We start from the raw sequence: 22,616 nt of genomic DNA, 5'->3' as shown, positions 1-22,616 counted from the left end.
AATATTACAAAGTAAATTATGTTTGTGAACTTTCGGCTTACACTTGTAGGCACTCATTTGGTGCTGCATTCAAGGTAAGCGACAGGACGCTACTTGCTTTATTACATATACATTATGAGGTATGTAATACTGAATCTTTAGATTTTCTTTTACCAAATTCCTCATGATTCTCCAAAAAAAAAAAAAAAAAAAGGAGTAAAAAGCCAGTGAAGGACTATAGCTGCTAATCAACCCATACAAAGACAGCAGATGTGACACTCGGCACAACTATGCACAGGCTAACTGCACAGGACGCCAATCTTTAGAATACGCCAAGGACAAGGACACATACTAAAAAAGGTCCTGAATGTCTATGAGGCTTCTGCTTCTCATGTGCAGAACCACACTTTCCTTTTCCCGGTTTCAGACTCAGGGCAGTTTGTGCACGAGTTCCTTAACGCATCGGCATCTCTTGTGAACAAGAGGACCCCCCCCCCCCTCTTATGACAACTTCCCTGTTCCTGCTTTCCCCTCCACCCAAAAAGGCAACAGAGGCCCAAATCAGCATTGTTGAGTTTTCTGGTGGTGGGAGGTCACCAGAGTCATTCCGGGACCCTAAGGAGCCGAGAAATGGCCCGCAACAGAACCACACAGGCTTTGAGAATAGCTCAGCACACCATTAAACACTTTTTTCACGTCAGCATACAGAAATACAAATGAGTTTCTTCCTTTTTGAAAAAAAACAAACATTTATTCAGATAAGACAGCAGAAAAAGGAAATAAAAATCGGAATAATAGAGAGTCTCTTTTCAGTACGTTTTGTTCTTTTCCTGTAAGAGTGCATTCACAACATCCGACTTCTTCTGCAGTGAAGTCATACTGCGTTTCTCCTGCGTGTGTCACATGTTAACAGGAATCCAATTTTCTAATCCATTCAAAAAAGGCGGTACATCCCGTCACATGACATGAAACAGTGAGAGGCAACAGTTGCTTTAAATTTGTCCCTTGGAGAAATGTACTATTATAAACTTTAATTAGATTATTTAGAATGTATTTAGTCAAATTAATTAGCGTGAGCTCCTGGATTTTGTTGATAAACACAAATAGTTTAAAAGGCAAAAAATAAATAAAAAATATATATCATATATATATATATATATATATATATTCTTCAAAGTCCTTCAATTTAATATTAATTTAAATGTTCTTCTGTTAAAACAATAAATAAAAATATAGTTGAGCAAAAAACAGCAATACAAAAACAATAACATTGTAGTGTCATTACTTATACTTGGCTACTTAATTTCCCCTTGAGGTTATGGCTAGTGGGTGTTTTGAGGACATTGTTTGTTTTCAAGCTCAGTAGTTGCCACATTATGTACGTTTGATTATTGATAGTCACTGTCCGCCCCTCGGGGCAGATTTTAATCTTCTTCTGTTCATAACAGAACAAACTCGTCCATACTGTTGCGAGTGTTGACTCTTCTCATTTCATTGTTCCTCTGGATATAGGCGATATTGTAAGGTGGTGTATTGGTTCTCTCCTCCTCCTGACATTTTCCTTCTGCAAATATAAACATGGGGTACGTCTCTGCAGATATGCTGAGAGCCTAAAAGAGACAGAAAGAAGCCGGAAATTCACTAAATGGGTTCTACAAAACACATTTTGTAAAGTGGCATCAGCTTCGAAATATGCGTTTGCAACTAATTTAATTCAGACACATTTTTTAATAATTTAAAACAATCCAAAACACATTTTTTTATAATTTGAAACAATCCAAAAGCATGTTGAATGAATGGAGATTCAAATCTTAATCACAAACCTCATGAACTGCTGTGCACAGGGATTCAAAGTCCTTTTGGCCTTTGGCATAGAATCCTATGGTACAGCTGGGGTCCATGCGAGAGAAAACCATTTTCCTGGGATATTTACAGTGAAAGGACTGCAAGCGGGGTGGAGGAGAGCCAAAATAAAAGAATAATTCAGAAAAAGGTCTCAGAATCAGAGAAAATATCCAGATAAAAAAGGTCTGATGTGGCTGTTATCTATTTAACATTTTTACGTGAGGGAAGTCTATATTAAAGTCTAAAAAAAATTATATTATATATATATATATATATATATATATATATATATATATATATATATATATATATATATATATGAGATATGAGACACTATATGAGACACTTGTATAGGCAATAGCAGGAAACAAAACCAGAAACCCCAAAAGAAGGGAAATGGTACTTCCTCATACCTCCAAGGGAAAGTTCTCCTTTGTTATGTCCACTGTGGGCTGACAGTAGTGAGGGTCCAAGTACAGCACATGGTCATCTTTGGCACGGCAGGTCCGGGGGAGGAACAGAAAAGTGAAAAGGACTGACAGCCAACAGCTGAGCACCAGCATTATGACGTGCGCGATACTGCACATACCCTGGAAGCCGACGAAGAACAGAGAGTGCTTCGGCTTGCCTCCGATGATTCCAATGCAGCATGGCAACGTCAAGAGTTTCTATGGGGTGAGAACGAGGAACGAGTTGTTGTTCTTTGTACAAGACAGACCCAACGTTGAGAGCCGCTGCCGTTTTAACCCCCCCCCCCCACGTCTAAACTACTCGGAGTGCACATTGGAGGGACTGCATTGATTCTCGTGTGCATACTTTGACACAAGCGATGTAGGAGGGGTTGAGATCTTGTCCTCCAAGTCGCACAGGAACCAGGATGATGACAGACTTCCAGGGCTGAGGGAGAGGACGCTCACACAACCGCTTCACGTCCTCCAAGTAGACTGAACGTATGGGAAGGAAGAGACGGAGACAGACATGGATCATTCTTGAAACTTTTTAAATTTTTTTAAATTTTTTTTAATTACTCACGTCAAATTTGAAATGAAAACAAATGAGCTTATTTGCCGAAGCTGCTTTTATTTTGTAGGGGAATCTGAGCACAGCTGCATTTGCTATGCACTTCAGAGAAGAGAGCAAATCCACTGATGGAATAAATTACTCACCGGTGCAGTCTTGTGCAACATACACGACTAGATTGGGGAGGTCCGCTGATGCTGCCACAGCTTTCCTGAAAAAAAAAAAAACAAGTACTGTCGGACGTTACATCTTGACAGAAGTTGGTCAGGATAATTGGGCTGCCAGGTCCCAACTCCAGCTCTTACCGGAGGATGTGTGCCACGATGGAAGGGCCGTACCAGTCGCCGGCCTTCTTCCCCGAGCTTTTGCCCAGCTCCACCAGCTGGTGTATCCCGAAAGGAGTTGTGGGATGGTCCGCAAACCACGACACCACCCTCCTGTGTGTAGCCTCCATGGGTCTGTCCAGGAGGGAACCCAAGCTCAGTGTCCGAACCCCCATATTCGACCCTTCCTTTGCATCCAGTCCACGCTCTGCCCCGGCCGTGGGGCGACTCACCAGCAGGTCCATGTCATCCTTGACCGCACAGGGGCTCACAGACCAAGTCCAACCTGTAAAGACAGTCATTTGAGTAGTGGTCAATGTCCCCAAGATAAGACAACAGATATATACTACTAATGTAAGGTGTTTATCAGTGGAACTTCAACAAAACACCCGTAAAAGCCAAAACCGCTCAAGAGTGGTGAAGGCAAGCTGGAGTGCAGTCACAGCTAGTTTTGACTAAAGCTAATTTAAAAGACTTTTCCCGACAGTACAAAGTACAACAGTACAAAGTAGCTAAATCTAGTCACAATGGAGGAAGAGTAGTACTCAATAAACTCGTCCTGGTATGAGCTTAGATTTTCCAATCACAGGAGTACAGTTTCTGAAGTTATTTGACAACATTCTGTGTTTCAACTTAATGACGGACATCACCTGGCGGCATCAGGTGCAGGAGCAGCCCTTGGGCCAGCAGCATCTGCCCCGTGCGTAGCACGCAACCCCAGCCGCTGTCGGTGGTCAGAGAGCAGCCCGCCAGATGAGGGAAGCCCCGTCTGTACGTCAACCACAGGAGAGACGCAAAGGAGCGGCGGAAACGCTCCCTCTCGTCTGAAACAGCGGCAGAGCATCGAGTTGAAATCCCCACCGCCCGCGTGTGCTTTCAACAATCATACCAAGAAGGCCTCACCGTGGTCCCTGAGCTCGTAGGATTGTCCAAACATTATCACAGCGGAGCTCTTGCTAAATTTTGATTTCTGCTTTAAGGACCAGCCTGAAACATTACCGGAGAAAAAAAAAGAAGAGAAACCAGTTTAAAATCTCACAAAGCAAAGGGGAGTGGGGGGAACAGACAGATTTGACAAAAGGAAACAGAAGCGGCGTTGGAGCGGGTAACAACAGACCATATTTGACACTGTTCCACGCCGAGATCAACTTGGTTTTTAGTTGTCCTCTGTCCTCTGCCTCCGGGGTTCCCCTGCTCCCCTCTGGGCCCAGACGCTCCGCAGAATCAGAGGAGAGGAAGAGCCAGTCGTCCATCGGGTCATCCGCGGAGGATGGGCCCTCGCAGCGAGCCGAGGCGCCGTCGGGATTCATAGCGACCAAAGATGACGGAGACAGAGCGCGAAGGTATCCTCCTTATCGCCATAGCAGCCTACAAAGACATGCAGACAAGACCCCCAGATGGATGATGCAGCCACGAATAGCCAATTCTATTATTTTGCATTGAAAAGGATCCGCCCCTGGAACCGATTGGGGTTTTTGTTTACCACAGCAAAGTCAATCATTCTCCAGGACAGTATGTAAAGAGGGAAACCATGTGACGGCGTCCTGTGACTCAAGGAATTTCAGTTTGTACAATGTCCTACATAGGAAATGTCACGAAAGTAAAAAGTACATATGTATCAGCAGAATGAACTTTAAATATTCAAAAGTACAAAAATGCCACCAATGAAGAAATGTTTATACATTAAAATTGGTCATCGATATTCATGTTTTTCCATCTTTAAAAAAAAAAAGCGCACACACACACACACACACACACACACACACACACACACACACACACACACACACACACACACACACACACACACACACACACACACACACACACACACACACACACACACACACACACACACACACACACACACACACACACACACACACACACACACACACACACACACACACACACACACACACACACACACACACACACACACACACACACACACACACACACACACACACACACACACACACTGACGTTAGCTGCATTTTAACAAGCGTCTTGGGCAAAGCTGTCATCCATTTGCAAATTATTTTAAATTTCAAGCCCCTCCAAAAAGATAAAAGATCCAGCTAAAAACTCTCAGGCATCTGACAACTTCAGAGTCCGTTCACTCGCAGAATAAATCAAGTTGTAGCCCGACATTTATCTCTTACCTTTATTCGGACATCGTCGTTGCTTCTTCTTTAAATAAAGCAAGTCATTTAATTAATTATTTAGAGAATTATTCTGCATTCGTTTCGTTGGAGGAAAAAAAAAAAGAGTCTTCGAGCAGCAAGCTAATGAGTTTACACTCACTTCCTGCTTAAACCGGTCACACGCTAGCAGCGCTGTGATTGGTTAACAAAGGACCAATGACAGGGAGCCCTCGATAATGCCTTTGGGTGATCATTTTATCCTGTTCATAGCTTTAAAAAAAGAAAAGTCAAACAGAACGAGGGGTTTCTCTGCTTTTTATTACATGTCTGCACTAGAGGCTTTTTGCATTGGGTTTTCACAATGGTGGATAGTAAATATGTAGCAATATAATGGACATAACAACAGTCAGAGATAAGTGTTGCTGACAGGAATATGAGCGTCAAGGGTAGTCACACAGATTTTGGTAGATTTCTCAGTCTAAATGTAAAATGTATAAATATCTAATGTCAGTAGTAAAACAGAAATTCACTAACCGTTGAGGTGTAAAAAAGAATAAAACAAAGAAAAACAACTTTTATAAATAGAACAAATAGAAAAATAATAAAATAAATATACAGGACCAGTAAATAATAATTAAAAAAAATATTCTACACAAAATAAAGTGCAATTTTCTCACATCACACCACACAAACACAGTTCCAAACATTGGGTTAATGTCCGAAGACCACGACACGTCGTGATGGATATAAACTTGGACCGCGTCGTTCTTGATCTCAACGTGTTCCTTTAGCAAAAGAATGATGTATCCGGATAGTTATTTATGAAATGGAAATAAGACCGCCGGGCAACGTTGGACGCCCATCTTCCTTTGCGCCTCGGGACTTTCGATGTAGGTGTGACGTCGTCCACAAGGTGGCGGTCTAACCAAAACTATCAGGGTCTGAACACGCGAGAACAAAACACGACCTCACCACTAAGACGACTCTCAACACACCCACTCCTGTTCAGTGTGTAGTCTACTACTGTATCACTGACAACGGTGCTCCGATTCATCAAACTGGGCACTGTTGGATTGCATATTATTATACATTTAAGTGTAAACGACAACAACAACAACAACAACAACAAAAACCCACATCATCCCTAAACAAAAAGACTGGCACTTTCCCTTCACACGTAACGTCACACACATAATATATTCACGGTACACCTGCATACATTGAAACGTGTGAGTGAAGGAGCATCTACTCTCCTGTGACCTCTCCGCCTCCTCACCAGACACACTAGTGTGTTCACTTGACAGCCTAAAATATACAATTGCACATTTTGCACTATGATCGATGGAGACAACGTTTAAAACAACAACAACAACAACAACAACAACAACAAAAGAAGTGTTTGCTTGGCTTACTGCATCCCTCACTTTTTTCTTCAGTCCTCGTCTGGAGCACAATGTAAACTTGGCAATTTGGGGGGTGGGAGGGAGGGACACCAAAAATAAATAAATAAAATTAAATAAAAAAGAAAGTGGCATTGCATAGTGTCCCTGTGCATCTCATCATCGCCCTCTTTCCATTCCACTTAAATTCAGCCCTTAAACAATGTGAAGCACGCCGTGCTTCGATGTCACTTGCTCCGGTTCCCTTCACTCCACGAAGCACGACCTTGACTTTAGTCACTGAAATACAGCGTGTGTTGCTCTTCTTTTTAATAACTGAAGGATGGCACTGGAGCTGATCCGAAACCAGTGGGTAATGCCCATTTGTGACAGAAAAGAACCGCTTGTTCACACACAGTTACCAGCTGGCGTGCTGAAAAGCTGTTCACAGTGTTCACCACCTTGAGGTCGTCTTTATATATATATATATATTTTTTTTTTTATCTCCTTTTTAAATATTCTTTCATTTTTCCATGTGCATGCATTAAGACATACCTCCCCCCCCTTTATATACAGAACATTGAACACACAGTACCTACACAGGCCTACATTACGACACCAGGTGCGGCGCCCATTTTGCCAACATGGCCGACACGTCTTTGTTCACATCTCGTGTGTTCTACATGTCACTCGTCATCTATTTGGAGTTACTTCTTCAGACATTTTCCCGTCTCCCCTCCGCTCAAAGGTCCTGCTCATTCGGGATATGTCAGCGGGACGCTACAGTAGAAAGGCATTGCTTGGGAGTCCGACACTTTTCTGAAGCCCTCTGATCACGAGTGATGCTTGGAGCCGCGGGCGTTTCCTTTATCAGATGGCATCGTCCCGCTGCCGGCCGAGGCCGCTGCCTGAGCGCCGCCGCGGCGGCCGCCCCCGGCCAAGAACTCCGCTTTCCCCACCACGCCGCCACGCTTCTCGTCACCCGGCTTGGAGGCGTCCCGCACCCTGGCGCCCTCTTGCGACCCCGCCTTCATGGGCCCGAGCACCGTTTTGGCCACGCTCGTGAGCTGGGTGACGAAGCTGGCTCTGTCCCCTGGCGACATGGGGCGGGACCGGCCCGAGCAGGGCGGCGCCGGGTTCTCCTCCAGGACTTCCAGGTGCGCCCGCTCCTCCTTGGCCCCGCGGCAACCGTTCGACACCTTCTCGGTTTTGGATCTGGCGTGAGCCGCAGCGAGGGTTTGAACCTGGGTGGAAATTAGGGGTGCCGGTCCCTTGACCTTGGTCGAATCAGCCGCTTCATCGCTGCCTCCAATGCCTCCCTTCGCCCCCGTCTCTGCGCCTTTGCGCGGCTTGGACTGCTCTGCAGACGATACCTTCTGCACGGCCCCTTTGTCTGCACCCACTTTCTCCTCAGTGTTCTCCTGAGCTCTGGTCGCAGGCCCGCCATCACTCTGCTGCTTGAAGTCTGGCTGTTGCAGGCCCTTCGATGTGCCCGGAGTTGAGGTCTTCTCGCCAAGTTTAATCTTGGCGGTACCTGCCTTTTGAGCTCTGTCCCCTGGACTCAGCTTGGCCTCCGTATGAGTGGAAACCAGCGCTGGACTTGACTTCACCGCAGCCGCACCCGCGTTATTCTTCAGAACCTCAGCCAAGGTTTTACTCGCGTCAACAACGCTGGTCTTGGACTCGGCTTTGGTCGTCGTGCTCTCGGTGGCAGTCTGTGTAGCTTTCTCTCTTGGTGGGAGCAGGGTGTCGCGGCTGAGCGGCGACTCCTGCCTCCCCAGCCTCCTCGCAGGCTTCAGACCTCCGATCTCCCCTCCCATGGGAGGGGAGGGAGAGGAGGAGGATGAAGGAGACGGGGGAGCGGGCCCGTTCTCCCCCTCCATCTCTAGCAGGCTTTGCAGACTGTGCTCGCAGTGGAAGGACTCCCTCCGGTAGTCCCCGTGCGCCACCTCCAGGCTGTGCTTGCGTAGCGACACCCCGCCAGTCAGAGGGGAAGGCGACGCCGACGAGGAGGAGGAGGAAGGCAGAATCGGGGCTCCCAGCTTTTCCGCCGACTGCACCCGCTGCAGCAAGGGGGACCGGGGCGGCTCCGCACTTTTGGGCCGGGGTCGGGCAACGGGTGGTGAGGAGTGCAGCTTGGCGGGGAATGTCTGCGTGGTGTTGGAGCTCCCCACCGTGTGGCCAGAGAGAGGGGGAGGAGAGGAGGTGGTTGGGGAGGGGGTGTGAGCCAGGGGGGAAAGGGGGATGTTGCCGGCAGATTTGCAGCGGGCGGAGCGGTACTGCCGATGGAGTTTGGGAGACAGGCCGTGCAGGGAGCTGGGCCTCATGTGGTGGGAGGCCGCGGGGGAGTTGGGGGTACTGGATGCTGGCGAGCTGCTCTGGGAGGAGGTGCCTGAGGAGAGGAGAGGAAATAAAACATTTTTATCACCATGTGGTCAACGTTGCATCTCTGTCAAGAATGAAACCGTTCACAGTAAATGTGATTTTAAGTTTAATTGTCTTTTTAAAATATTCATCATCTTCCAAAAAGAAAAAAAGGTTAAGAGATCAGCGTAAATAATGGGATGACATGGAATAAACAACGTGAGCGGGATTAAAGAGTGATGTAAGATTCCTTGAATTTCTTGTTTCTAGAGGTTTTAACTTTTAATATGATTGCAGTGATGTCACGGTGTGTCAGTACACGGTGATGTCACTGTGGGTGTGGTTAAAGGAGGAATAAAGCACACTTGACCACACTGAGCAGTGCTGCTGGACTTTAACGTCCACATTTACTTGACAACAAACAAAATGGGGTCCCGCTCTTTTATAGCAAAAATGTATCAGAGCCTATAAATACACCCCGTTTTGAGTTTTTAAGATGATATTATCCACACTGAGACAGTCAAAATAGGTACAAAAAGACGCTAACCCATGTAAGGCGATTCAGTGAGGGTGGAGCGGTAAGTCTGAGTGGGCGAACGGGCGGAGAGGCTGTGGGTGGGGGAGCCTGGGAGACTGTCTCCAGATGAAAGGGAGCGGTTTAAAGAGGAGAGGCTCCTGCTGGTGTGGAGCAGGTTCGACTGCTTGGTGATTTTCCTGAAGAGGGAGCTTCTCTTCTTCCTGAAAGAAAAAAAAAAAAAACATGGTGAGGACAATAAAGGCATGTAAAGCACAAAAGACAATGAATCCTTGTAATGAAGTGCAGTAACGCACTCTGGTCCCTCCTTGGCTCCTGTCCTCTTGCTGCGCCGTGCCATCTTGGATTTATAGCTGGACTTACGGGCAGGACCCACTTTTATAGAGGTGTTTTCAAATGGAGTAGTTGTCACTGTCACCTTGCTTCCACTCTGTAGATTATATGTATATATATATATATATATATCTTCTTAGGAATCACATTATTTTAAAAGCACATGTTATTTGAGCCATATCAATAAAAGGAATCTTGCAATGGATATACAAGTTAGTGAGGTAGGTTGTCTTCACCTTCAGGATGAGCTCCACCACCTCTGTATGGACCAGACCATGGACTGATTCCCCGTTTACGTGAGTGATGAGGTCACCAGCGCTGAGACCAGCTTCCTGGGCGGGACCCCCATCCTCCACATGCTGCGATCAGAACAAAAACATATCCATTATATTTCACATTGCGTTCCCCAGGGTTTCACACTCATTTTGCCATTATACAGGATTCTTTCCACTCTGACACATTATCTAAAGTTTCATATGTAGAAGACACACAACACTACATATTGCCGGTGCCTCATCCCAAGAGCTGAACATTACTAAGAGGCTGCTTTAAAAAGATGACAGTTCAAATCTGACGCAACTTTTGGAAATTTAAGATTGAAATGACTCAAGCCTTAGGTAGCATCTCATCAAACTTTCAGTTAGCATGATGCCATCGTTTGCCAACATTTGATTATTTGCTCTGCTCCCTCACCCAGACCATGTGGTGCAGGCTGTAAACATCGCTGTCTCCCATGTAGACTCTGATGGCTCGGAGAGTGAAGCCGTACTTCTTCCCCGAGCGGTGGATGGTGATCGGAGAATGCAGCACGTTGACCATGGGGGAGTAGTCCCTGCTGGGAGAAGAGTCCCGGGAGGACGGGTTGGACGAGAGGGAGCGAGGAGACATGGGGCTCGCCAGCGGGGATGCAACATGTTGCTCCACTGAGGAGACAGGGACGGAGATCAGCTTTAAATACGTTTTTTTAAAGGTGCCAAATGTCACAGAACCCGTTTGTGTTTACCTGCAGGAATGATGACGGACAAAGCCGTTGCGGAAGCAGATTTGATTACTTTGGTCCCTGGTCGTGCGTTACGCTTCTCTCCCTCTGCCGAGAGCTGCTGATGGCGGACCCGCCGCAGCACCAGGTCAGTTGCGGCCCCGCGGGGCACCTGTGGGTCTGGGAGCCCCAGGACAGCGGCACTCCCTGGTAGAGGCAACGGTGCATCGGCCAGTCTCAAAATCTTCTCTGTGACACGGTAGAGAAATTAAGCTCTCGTTACAAAGTTGCAATCTAACGCAGGTTAGCGGGTCACAAAGTGACATGCTCCCTCACCTTTCTTCTTACCTCCAGCTGTGAGCCCGTTGCTATCCTTAAGGAGTGTTCTCAGATCGCCCTGAGAGGGGGTGGTGCCCATGGCTCCTTCCAGGGACGTCCCTCTGGTCGTCACTGGAGGCTGCCTGCTGGGGACAGGCAGCTCAGAGTCGACCTCCAGAGGGGAGGACAGGCGGTGCGTGTCCATGAGGGCGGAGAAGCGCCTTCGGGCCCCGGATGGTGGGCTGTAGTCGCTCTCGGTGAAGGAGGACTCGGAGCAGGATAAGCGCTTCCTGGGAAAATCAAAGGCAGTAATGCTTTGGTATAAAGTTATTCTCTGGACAAAAGAAATTACAAAGACAAACATGTGTTTCATTCATTGTGTTGTTGGGTTATCCATCCATTAAGTTGAATCAGGTCTGGTCATGTGATTCGTTTTGTGGACTGCGCTCACATTTCAGGCGATCCAGCCCGCCAGCTCTTGTCTCGGAGGGTGAGGCTGCCCAGGCTCTCCCTCTTGGCCACTCGATCCTCCCTGGGGACCTTGTGCTCCCGTAGGGTCACGCCAGGCGCTTTATGCTCCAGCTGGGACAGATGCTCCATACTGCTGTACACCTGCAGGCCCACACAACAAACAGATGGTCACTATCGTTTTGGTCTGCGCACGGCTTCAAACATTCTCTATGTCGATAAAAGCAGAAGTAGGCGGCGAATTTTGACGGGAACGTCCGCTCAGACCTTGCTGAAGCGAGGGGAGCAGGACGAGAAGCGATGCATCTCCACGGGCTCATCGTCGTTGGTATCGTCCTCGTCGTATGACTGCACGTGATGGTAGCGCTCGGATCGGGCTGGTGACGAGAAGGTAGCGATTAACATGGAAAGCTGCAAACGGTTCTCCATTTACCAGAGTTATCGTGGTCACGAGGGTATTGTGGCAAAAGAGGTGATAATTCAGAAGACCCGGAGCTGTTCAGACGGATATGATTTTCCTGAGTTCAAAAGGGGATCTGTGGTCCGTGCTGGGAATCCCAAGAAGCAGACTTACTGTCAAAATAACTGGTGTCTTCCTCAGACTCGAGGTGAGGAATGAACTCTGCCTTCTGTCTCAGCAGGCTGTTCCAGTTCACCTCTGTGAAGAAAGAGTGCTGCCTCACTTCAAAAGCACCACCTAGAGGACAATGGGACACACACACACAGACAAACACACACACACACACACACACACACACACACACACACACACACACACACAAAGACAGACAGGTAAGAACTGCGGCACTTTGACCCAGACAGAAGTGGACTTATTTGGGTGAACTGAACTGGTGAGCCTACAGGCGAGACAACAGTTATTATTTTAGGTCACTGATTCCTAATCAAGGGTTGAAGTAACGTTACCCCAGGGGATACTTAGAGAGACCAGGGGGATGCTCAGCTAATTTAAAAGATTGAGATTATGATTTAATAAAAAAGATGGAGAAAAAAAGCCACATATTGAGTCAACTGTGACACCAGAGCTCCACTTTTGAGATTGAGTAATGGATAAATGGTTTAAATAGTTAGCTAATAATAATGAATAAACATCTGAAATAGTTAGCTAATAAAAATGTATACATGTAAGGTTTAAATAATTAGCTAAAATACCAAATAAATGGTTGAAATAGTTATCTTAAAATACTGAATTTTTGGTTGAAATAGTCATCTTAAAATCTGAATAACTGATTGAAATAGTTATTAATGGATACATGGTAGTAACTTTTACACTCTAAGAGGTAGTAACATTTGCCCAGTGACTGACCTGTGCCCAGTCGAACCAGGGGATTGGTCTGCAAAAGGGAGGAGATCAGGTGCTGGGCGTCGACAGGGAGAGCCTCGTCCCCTTCTGGCCACACTATGTCGTCTGCAGCAGAAGGAGAATGAGGGTGAGAGGAGGACATGAGGAAACACGTCTCTAGTGGAGAGGTGAGGAAGAATGTGACACAATTAAGGCTTCAGACCTGTGATTCCTCACCTGTAATGATCTGTGACCCCTCATCTGTAATGATCTGTGACCCCTCATCTGTAATGACCTGTGATCCCTCACCTCTAATGACCTGTGATCCCTCATCTCTAATGACCTGTGACCCCTCACCTGTAATCACCTGTGATCCCTCACCTGTGATCCCTCACCTCTAATGACCTGTGACCCCTCATCTGTAATGACATGTTACCCCTCACCTGTAATGACATGTGACCCCTCACCTGTAATGACATGTGACCCCTCATCTGTAATGACATGTGTAAGAGTTCAGAGAGTCTCGAGCTACCTTGTGCTTGGAAGAAGAAGCTCCGAAGCCAGAGATATATAATAATCATTATTTAATCATAACAAACAAGAGTCATCTGTATACATACATGGTCCAGGCCCGGACGCGCTCACATGGCTTCGCTTCCACAGTCTCCTGACTTAGCCAACAGTTTCTGTCTGGCGTCACCACGTAAGAGACCCAATTCACGTCTTACAATTAGTTTTATTCGCAGTCCATTCGCTGAGCTAAGCTCCCATTGGTTAGTGGAGGTATTCATGCAAATACCTTTCAGAGACACAGCATGCTACGCTGACCAGCGAATAAGACATAAGGTTCACACCTGAGGGTTAGTTCCATTGGCCACTTCAAAGAATGCCTCAAATCGATAAACTAGCGGGGGTCAAAGCTCACACTTCCGGTCAAGGACAGGAAGTTCCCCTTCAGAATAAAACCCTATTATCCTGCCTACAGAATAAAAGCAACATCTCAGGTTTCAATCGGCATCCCTTTAACTACTGTCTAAACAATAAAACATCCATTCATTCCCATGCATCATACAATGAATCATTACATTTGTCATTAACAAACAGAATAATAAAACAGTGATCCTCTCTTATGCTTCATAATACATTCCTCAAATTAATGATCATATCTTTCTTTATGTATTAATTTAAAACATAACCTCTCTTATCTACATGTGCAAGTGTACATAAAATCCACTACAACCCAACACATGTGAACCCTCATCTGTAATGACATGTGACCCCTCATCTGTAATGACATGTGACCCCTCACCTGTAATGACATGTGACCCCTCACCTGTAATGACCTGCCCGAACAGCTCCTCCGGAGTGTCTCCAAAGAAAGGCACACAGCCCACCAGGAACTCATACAGGATGATGCCCATAGCCCACCAGTCCACTGGCTTCCCATAACCTTGGCGCAGAATGACCTCGGGGGCGATGTACTCCGGAGTTCCGCACACCTGAAGGAAAAAATAATTTCTTGATTTTTTCAGTAGGCGTGTTAAGATTTCTACAGGTTTGTGCATTTCCGCTACTAATAAGCACTAACATTTATTGTAACATCTAATTTAAGTTCACATCATTTTACTTACCCAGATTGCACTAAACCACCTTGTCATGTGATTTATTTTCCAACCTCTTTTCAAACTACCTGTGCATAACATTTGGTTGCACATGTTTGTGGAGCGTGCATATTTTCCGCCAGGCTTAGAAAAGACAAGATGAAAGCCCCAGTTATATTTTTTGTTGTTCATATGCACTGAATGCTAACGGATTTCCGGCACGCCGTAATGTGCACACACGAGAAACGATGAGGCTCAGTTTCACAAGCGTGAGCGCCGAAGAAAAAGGCTCGAGACAACAACAAAAAAACCTTACCTAAAAAGACAATTTGATTATAATAGCTGAGGAAAAATGGGCCTATTGTTCTGCGGAATGTCTTCTTCACGATTTCGGATATGCCTGGCTCACAATGACGGGGGGGGAATATCTTTACATAGAGATGAACACGTCAAAGGACGTTTCGTACTTTCAACTTTACTTGGCTTGTCTGTGTTTGTGTTTTTGGAATGGATTGGAATCACTTCTGTCTCACCTGTTTATCCAGAAACTCCCGAGTGTCCTTCTCTATGTGTCCCTCGTACAAGTTGGTGGTCAGACTCATCAGACCCATCTTAGAAAGGCCGAAGTCTGTGAGCTTGATGTGGCCCATCGAGGTAATGAGGAGGCTGAGAAACAAACAAAGTGAACACACTTTCTCTACACCCTTTTTAAATAGTGTCGCAATCTCTGAGCAAGTCTCACTTGTCGGGCTTGAGGTCGCGGTGCACAATGCCGTAGTTGTGCAAGTACTCCAGCGCGAGGATGGTCTCCGCGAAGTACATGCGTGCCATTTCCACGGGCAGGGCCCCGATGTTCTTCAGCAGAGTGGCACAGTCTCCACCTGCCAGCACAATTCACCATTTTGATTAGTCAACGTCAACGTGTCCTGGTGCCTCGTGTCCTCGAACCATTTACATTCTGTGGGTTTGCGATGACTGTGCTGACGTACACAAGTCACCCCTCCGCAAAAAACATCCAACGTTTGAAGCTTTCCGGTTCTACCGCCACGCTCGTTGTCCCACACCCAAGCTGCCTGCATTATTCGGGACAGTATGTGCGATATGCTAATTGTCAAAGTTGCTACGGTTGTAGCAGTGTAGTCTACAAACAGCCTTCATACGTGTTCTACACAAACAATTCATTAGATTTTTTGGGGGATTCTTTTCTTTCACTTTCCCCGTTGCATTGTGGGAGAATAGCATCGACAGCACACTGACTAAAAACAAACGTATTTAGTACGACTACTGTCTAGTTTGAGCAGTTGTCAATTGGACTTTTCTTTTCGCTTTTCCCTCGTGAGAGCACACAACGTACTCAGAACCTGTGGGACACACGCTAACTTATACTGATTCAAAATCTAAATGCACAAAAGTTTAAATGGTAATATCTTGACAAGGGGCATAACTCAACCTAACAACATAAAATAACTGTCGGGGTTGACGTGGGCAGTACCAAATTATTGTCTTCCATCAGTTGACATACACACACACACACACACACACAGAGATCTATTCTTACCCTCTACGTACTCCATGACCATGCAGAGGTGCCGGCGGGTTTCGAAGGAACAGAACATGGAGACGACAAAGGGATTCTCCGCGAAGGTGAGGATGTCTCTCTCCACGAAGGCCTGCTGGATTTGGTTCCTCAGGATCAGGTTCTGCTTGTTGATCTTCTTCATGGCAAACCGCTGGCGGGTCTCCAGATGTCGCACCAGGTACACGGCGCTAGTGCAGTCACACATACACACACACAGTTATTCTTGTTGTAGTGGTCGTGGCCACTGTGTTGCTTGTAAAAGAATAAAATAAAAAGGAAAGAAGGTGGCGTCCCGCATGCCTGACTTACAGCTGTAATGTAAGCACGCCCTAACGCTCTCCTCGACTCACCCGTACGCTCCGTTGCTGATCAGCTTGATGGTCTGGAAGTCGGCTTCTTCTGGTGGTTTCATCGCTCTGATCTTACCCTGTGGATCAAAGATCACAATGACGATATATTAAACATGATCCAGCGTAAAATCGAACAAAAATCTACATAAAACATGTATATTGCCTCATTGTCAATGAAGTCACGTAGCCTTTTGGCACTGTAACTTTAGTGATCTCACATTTAAATCATCTAATCTTTTTTTCCTACTTTGGTTTTTGAAGTTGGAGGCATGCCTAATGCGAGAGGGATGGCCCACAGATTCAAGAGGGGGGGAGGGTATCAGTTTTGTAAGCTTCAGCATAAATTAGCTAAATTATATGTGTATATATAGTCATTTGCAAAAATAATTTAGAATTACCACCTGTTGGCCTCCGCCAACCAGTGAAGTTACAGTTTTACATCCACGCCTGTCCAAAATGTCATCACTTCCTTATTTTACCATATAAGACATTTGTGTGAAATTGTCCCAATTAGCAATTTGGCAGAAAGAAAGGTTGACGAATGAGGGAGATGGAAAAAGCGTTGGAGAAATGACCACATTCAAGATCTCACCTCCGTCGAGTCGTCCGTCTCCGGTGTTAGTGGTCCCTCGCTGTCGTAACTATCGAGGTTTACCATCTCTGATGAGAAACATATTGCGGTTTAAGTCAGCTGTCAGCTCATATATTTTCTGATAAGGTAACAACTGTGTGTTTCTGTCCCCCTCCTCCCTCACCTTCAATCGTTTCTCTGGTCAGTCCCAGCTGGCTGATGATGTAACGAGGAATGTCCGTCTTCATCAAGTGACCCTCCTTGGCGTAGTCCTCTGCCGCCTCCAGCAGATGGTAGAACTCCTCTGGATTAAACTCCTGGAAACCAGAGCGTTACGACGTGACCGTGATGTCATCGGGTGTTTTTTTAAAAACTTTTATCATTGCTTTCCAGGTAAACTGGTTTGAATGTAAATCAGAAAATGTTTTCCATATCCAAGCGAAGCCACCACGGCTGCTCTGAGCAGTTGTTTGAAGATTCACCGCCTCCAGCAGCTCAAAGACTTGTTTCTGGAAGACACCATCGCTGCAGTCTGTTCAGCATCAGAGACTTGGGTTTCCCATTGAAAGCTACACTTTACAAGCTGTATGCTGTGTTTAATCATACATCATTCACTCCAACCAGCCCAAATCATGAGGCCAGAGCAGACTAGCAGCAAACGGTATAAATACAGAAACTAGGTAGAATTAGGTGCGTGATTAGCACAGAAAATGACTTTTTGCTTATTGTGTGCTTGCTATTATTCCCACTAATAACCTCTCAGTTAGTTTGACTAATGTGTCCTATTTGCCCACCTTTAAGTGATCCAGGTTGCTATTGTGTGCCTCTTTTTGCTCAAATTAAATCCTTGTTGGTGTGGAAATAAACAAACAGATATTCTTGAGCTATGCTGAGAAATGAGGCACAAAAACAATGCAACCAGGTCAGTATGAACCTCAAGAGTCAATCCCTGAGACCGCGTGCTCCACCAAAGACTTCATTACATCGGCCAAACATTGAACTTGACAAGTTGGATTGCAGAGGAGCGTTTCATCCACTGTACCACTGCTGAAACTCCGGGCTGCTGATCCAAAGCCTGGACACTGGCGATGTCAAAGACACGCAGTGGTTCCCGCAGACTGTAATCCGACTGCAGCGAAATGCAGGAGACGAGTGTGGAATTACATCGACGCATTAATTCTCCATGTCTCGGTTTTTCGCTGTCGCTAGTAATCAAATATGAGGAAAAGAACTGTGGCATGACTCATCGAGTGGGACGCAAGTCGGTTATAAAGCCACAAAACACACATAGACACACACACAAACACAACCAGACAAACACACACATAAGATGTCCTCACGGTCTGACTCAGACGGTTAGGCGGTTCCAGCAGCAGGGGGCCGACGACTGGTATTAGTCGTACTTTGGCGGGGCAAATTCTAATCTAAATGCAAATGCATTTCGCCATCCAGACAGACTAGACCGGCTCTTTTATTTTGATTTTCTGCCCCCGCTGTGTGGTGCATCAGAGTGCTTAAATGCTTTTAATAGGCTAACAAACGAGTATCTAAAGAAAATCGATTTGCCTTAAGTCACAAGAGGGACGTGAACCGGGGACATGTTCTGCACTGAAGGGCAGGGGGGGCTGGATGAAGGTTGTGGACATGGTAGCGGGGATAGGATGTCATCTTACCAGGCACTCCAGCAGCCTTGCTGGTCGGGAGATGGCGATGAGAAGCTTCTTGGCCAGCTCCGTGACGAAGGCCACCTCGGTGCTCTCCGAACGCTCGAAGGCCTGACAGTGAGAGAGACAGACAGGGAGATTAACGTTTTGCAACGTCCGAACGCGACCCTAATGTACGGACACGCCACAAAAAAAGACAAGCAGAGTGAGAAAAGCGTCAAGAAGCTGTGACACATGAGAATATCTGATCGTTAAAAACTAAAAAACTAACGAATGCTGATACTATCGAATCAAAACCAGGCAACCCTGAGTAATCACAGCGATCAAATCAAGCCGCCAGAATGAGGTTGGTGATGAAATTGCCTCATCCCTGTTATCTGGTCCGAATGCGATTAGCTTACATTTACCGCAGTCATTTCAATCTCATCTCGTCTCAAAGGCATTCACAGGTTTGAATGAAATTAGAAGACATGAGCTGAGTCTTTCAATCCGTAACCATCCACAGCATCACATTGCAATGCCCCGTTCCAGCAGAGGATAGATGTGTTTGTGGCTGAGTCTGTTTTGCTTTCATTTAAAATGCTATGTTAATATCTTTTGTGACCCTACCTTGAGATATATTTTCTAACCAGTGTTCTCAAATATTAAAATTGGTGACAATTTCTTTATGTGAACCTTAATTAATAAATGTTTTGACCACAACCAGCTCTAAACAGATTCTCAACACATAAAGCTGATGTCAGATCAGCTTTATGCTCTTTTTGGCTCTGTTTCTGGATACTACCAAGCACTCCTGTTGGGAACTCTCTGGCTCTTTAGCTTTAGTTAAATGCTCCGCCACGCTCCACTAGCTAGTTGATAACTTTGTTCGTCTTCAGCAGGTATACAGCGTACAGTGGGTTTTCAAAAAGATATTTTCAAAGAGAGCCGGGGAGATCGAAACTGAAACGGTAACAATGTGGCTGGTGAAACGAAAACAATGAGCTAAAAGATGCTAAAACGCTCCATAGAGCTGAGGGGAACTGCAGACTTGGGTAATAATGATCTGTGGGCGAATCTCTATATGCAACAACTGTCATGTTTCCAATTGTTTATATCAAAATGTTAATTAAAAGTGCAGATAAAGATATATTTTTGGTACTTTTGATACTGGCACCCACACGTTTTTTAGGTACCCATACCCAGCTCTGATGCAAATGAACTCATCAGTGATTACTGGGTTTATTGCTCTTGCACAAGCTCGTTGGCATTGTATCTTTTCTATAACTCACGTCCTGAAGAAGCTTCTCCAGGTTCTCCTGCAGCTCAAAGAAGTAGACGGAGGTGATGAGGCCCTCGCGGGATTTGGCCAGGCAGTCTCTGGACAGCTCCGCTATCTGGTGGTGAATGAAGCTGAGGACTCCGTCGGCCAGCGGAAGAACGTTTTCCGGAGAGAAAGCCTGGATGAACTCGGCCAGCCTCCCCTCCATCTGTGCCGTGGCCTGGTGGTTCACGACAAGGTGGGGAGAGACCGGGAGCAGCAGAGAAAAGAGACGGTGAGAATGGGGAGCGGGAGTAGAAGCGACAGGGGAATTTCTTAAGAGGACCCAGAGCTACGTGACAGAAAGGTCAGAAAACAATTTCATTTGTGCCTGCGACATTGTGGCGCTGCTGCTTTACACTGAATACAATGCAATGTAATTTTGCAATGTTTTTCCTCCCCATTTAACTTATGTGAGCCCAAAGAGCTTTTATCTCGAATGAACTCCGAACATTACTGCCAAATTTCCTCAGGGTCGATTGTTATCCCTGTGGAAGCTGTCAGGCCTTTTTCTTTCGATACCAACCTCAGCCCGCCAAGAGAGTGAACGGAAGAAAAATGAGGCTCTTTTGTTGAACTGTTTGTGGCTGTGGCAGCATTTGCAGTGACTAAACTTAATATTCTCTCTGTAAACGTATCGCGACTTGGCAGTGCCACATAATCCAGTTTGCTATGGTTTAGCAACCCCGTGGCTCTGTTTTTTATTTATTTTAAACTGTGTTTGTGTTTACTGTGCATTTGTTATACACCAATCTCTGAACATGCTCAATCATAAATGATACCCCCTTTTTATTTCTCTAAAATATGAGCTCTGAGTAAATAGGATTAGAACGTTATTGTGGCCTGAAAGATTGGTTTAATGCTCTATAGGTTTAAGGATTTGCTCAGTGTTTTTTTCATGGAATATGATGTTTATCACAAAGCAGGTTTCAGTGTGTGTGTGTGTACGTCTCACCTTTGGAAAGCGCTCTTTGTACACATGGTTCATCATGACTATCTCATTATCATAACAGGAGGAGGAGCGTCCTGGGCTGGGGGCGGGGCAGAAGAACATGGAATATAGTTAAAAACATTTGGCTTTTAAAAAACATCTGTTATAATGTGTTTAGTGTAATGAACAACACATCTGAATCGTGCATAATATTTGATTAGCACTTAAGTTCAACATTAAAGTGAAACTGTGAGTCAAAATAACACATTTCCTCTGAAAAATGGAAAAATTAAGGAAGGAATTAAACTGCTCTCTTGCTCAGTTCAGGCCTTTTCTGCTCCAGCCTTCCTAGTTTGGTACACGGTAACGGTAGCTTATTGTAGCTAATGTCAATTACTGGTCACATAGGCTTGCTTTAAGTAAGGCAAATTAACTGTTTAAATATTATTGATTGTGAGCCCATGTTACTACTTGCTGAACTGATAATACCAAAACTAAAGCTCAGTGTAACAGAAGTACAATAAAAGTTAGCTGACTTAAGCTACTTGTTTTAATGATAAATTAAACATTATTTTATTCTTTAAGATAGTTAGATACTTTAAACAACCAGCTTGTCTTGATACGTCAATTACTAAAGCAGCATCCAGCTGAAGTTTGCTAACATTGGCTAACATTAGCAACCATAAATTACTGGTCATACTGAACCAAGAAGATCTTTTTTCAGTTAGTTACCGCGTTTCTATTATTGATGACATTGTCTTGATGTAACAGCACTAACTCTCTATTCATTGGTTAATTTCCCGTGCTGATAAAATCAGACATGTTAGCTTTAAACCGGGAACATTCAGGAGGTTATATAAAAGCAGTAAAGAGCTCAAGCCGGGGTGACCCCTGTAAATCTGCTTTTAGAGAGTCCTTTTAAAAAGAGGATAGTGCTTTTGGGCAGCTGAAGCCGCTTTTTTAATCTCATGGGTGCTGGTGGTGGTGATGCTGACCTGAGACTGCGGGAGCGCGGCCGCATGTGGGGAGAGCAGTGGCCCCCATCATCATCCGTGATGCTCTCGGTGCTGCCAAAGTGCTTGGATAAGAAGTGGAGCTCATCCATGGTGGGCTGGAAGGGCAGCTGGTGCAGCCGCTCCTGAGAGGAGCTGGAGGACTGTGGCGAGGCAAGAGGGTAGAGGAAGAGGAAGAGGAAGAGGAAGAGGAAGAGGAGGCATGAGCAAAAGGGTGGAGTAGGAAGAGGAAGCAGACAAGGGCGGGTAGAGGATTAGGAGTGCAATGGAGAGAAGGGAAACAGGAATATTAGAGAGGGTGGAGATGGATAAACTAACTCTTATTAATCTGCCTACTAATAGATTTGGACTCCTTGTGGACACCTCGGATGATAAATTGAGGTTTTAAATGTTAATGAAGGCATCCGATGAGCCTTGGTTCACAGACAGACCTTTTCCCCATCATTTGCCATCATCAGAGCAATGAGACCTGGACCTCTACCCCTTACTTTGTTGACCGAAAGAGCGATCACCGATGTGACGGGGGAGTTATTTACCGTTGAGCTCGGAGTGTTGGTTCCATATCCAGAGGAAGGCAAAGATGCTAAAGACCATCGGCGTCCGTCTCTGCAGAGAAC

At 45.6% G+C, this 22,616-nt stretch overlaps 2 protein-coding genes across 2 annotated transcripts in view; both read right to left on the bottom strand.

Annotated features, from left to right (window-relative positions):
* Window positions 1-714: 714 nt before the first annotated feature.
* LOC117735656 (cysteine protease ATG4D-like) lies at window positions 715-5,474 on the bottom strand. The gene is made up of 11 exons (XM_034540446.1): window positions 5,333-5,474; window positions 4,285-4,535; window positions 4,071-4,154; window positions 3,818-3,991; window positions 3,150-3,453; window positions 2,991-3,055; window positions 2,641-2,768; window positions 2,414-2,492; window positions 2,238-2,314; window positions 1,803-1,922; window positions 715-1,589 (listed from the first exon to the last, which is right to left on the bottom strand). Exons 2-11 carry the CDS (start codon window positions 4,475-4,477, stop codon window positions 1,419-1,421), a joined length of 1,395 nt encoding a protein of 464 aa, XP_034396337.1. The 5' UTR covers window positions 4,478-4,535; window positions 5,333-5,474; the 3' UTR covers window positions 715-1,418.
* Window positions 5,475-7,526: 2,052 nt separating this feature from the next.
* LOC117734864 (microtubule-associated serine/threonine-protein kinase 1-like) overlaps window positions 7,527-22,616 on the bottom strand; it is a 33,028-nt gene continuing 17,938 nt past the window's right edge. The window contains exons 5-27 of the mRNA XM_034539176.1: window positions 22,536-22,605; window positions 21,982-22,142; window positions 21,011-21,086; window positions 20,027-20,236; window positions 18,765-18,866; window positions 17,276-17,408; window positions 17,113-17,180; window positions 16,521-16,597; window positions 16,150-16,358; window positions 15,334-15,472; window positions 15,125-15,257; window positions 14,324-14,489; window positions 13,015-13,116; window positions 12,265-12,387; window positions 11,958-12,067; window positions 11,674-11,834; window positions 11,253-11,512; window positions 10,929-11,153; window positions 10,619-10,848; window positions 10,162-10,284; window positions 9,889-10,022; window positions 9,605-9,795; window positions 7,527-9,085 (exon numbers count right to left, since the gene is read on the bottom strand). Of these exons, the coding sequence (XP_034395067.1) occupies window positions 7,527-9,085; window positions 9,605-9,795; window positions 9,889-10,022; window positions 10,162-10,284; window positions 10,619-10,848; window positions 10,929-11,153; window positions 11,253-11,512; window positions 11,674-11,834; window positions 11,958-12,067; window positions 12,265-12,387; window positions 13,015-13,116; window positions 14,324-14,489; window positions 15,125-15,257; window positions 15,334-15,472; window positions 16,150-16,358; window positions 16,521-16,597; window positions 17,113-17,180; window positions 17,276-17,408; window positions 18,765-18,866; window positions 20,027-20,236; window positions 21,011-21,086; window positions 21,982-22,142; window positions 22,536-22,605 (4,762 nt within the window). The remainder of the gene's footprint in view (window positions 9,086-9,604; window positions 9,796-9,888; window positions 10,023-10,161; window positions 10,285-10,618; window positions 10,849-10,928; window positions 11,154-11,252; window positions 11,513-11,673; window positions 11,835-11,957; window positions 12,068-12,264; window positions 12,388-13,014; window positions 13,117-14,323; window positions 14,490-15,124; window positions 15,258-15,333; window positions 15,473-16,149; window positions 16,359-16,520; window positions 16,598-17,112; window positions 17,181-17,275; window positions 17,409-18,764; window positions 18,867-20,026; window positions 20,237-21,010; window positions 21,087-21,981; window positions 22,143-22,535; window positions 22,606-22,616) is intronic.

Source organism: Cyclopterus lumpus, chromosome 8 (assembly GCF_009769545.1).
Source record: "Cyclopterus lumpus isolate fCycLum1 chromosome 8, fCycLum1.pri, whole genome shotgun sequence".
NCBI classification, from domain to species: Eukaryota; Metazoa; Chordata; class Actinopteri; order Perciformes; family Cyclopteridae; genus Cyclopterus; species Cyclopterus lumpus.
Note: the sequence above shows the minus strand (reverse complement) of the source record. Positions and strands in the feature narration are given on the sequence as shown.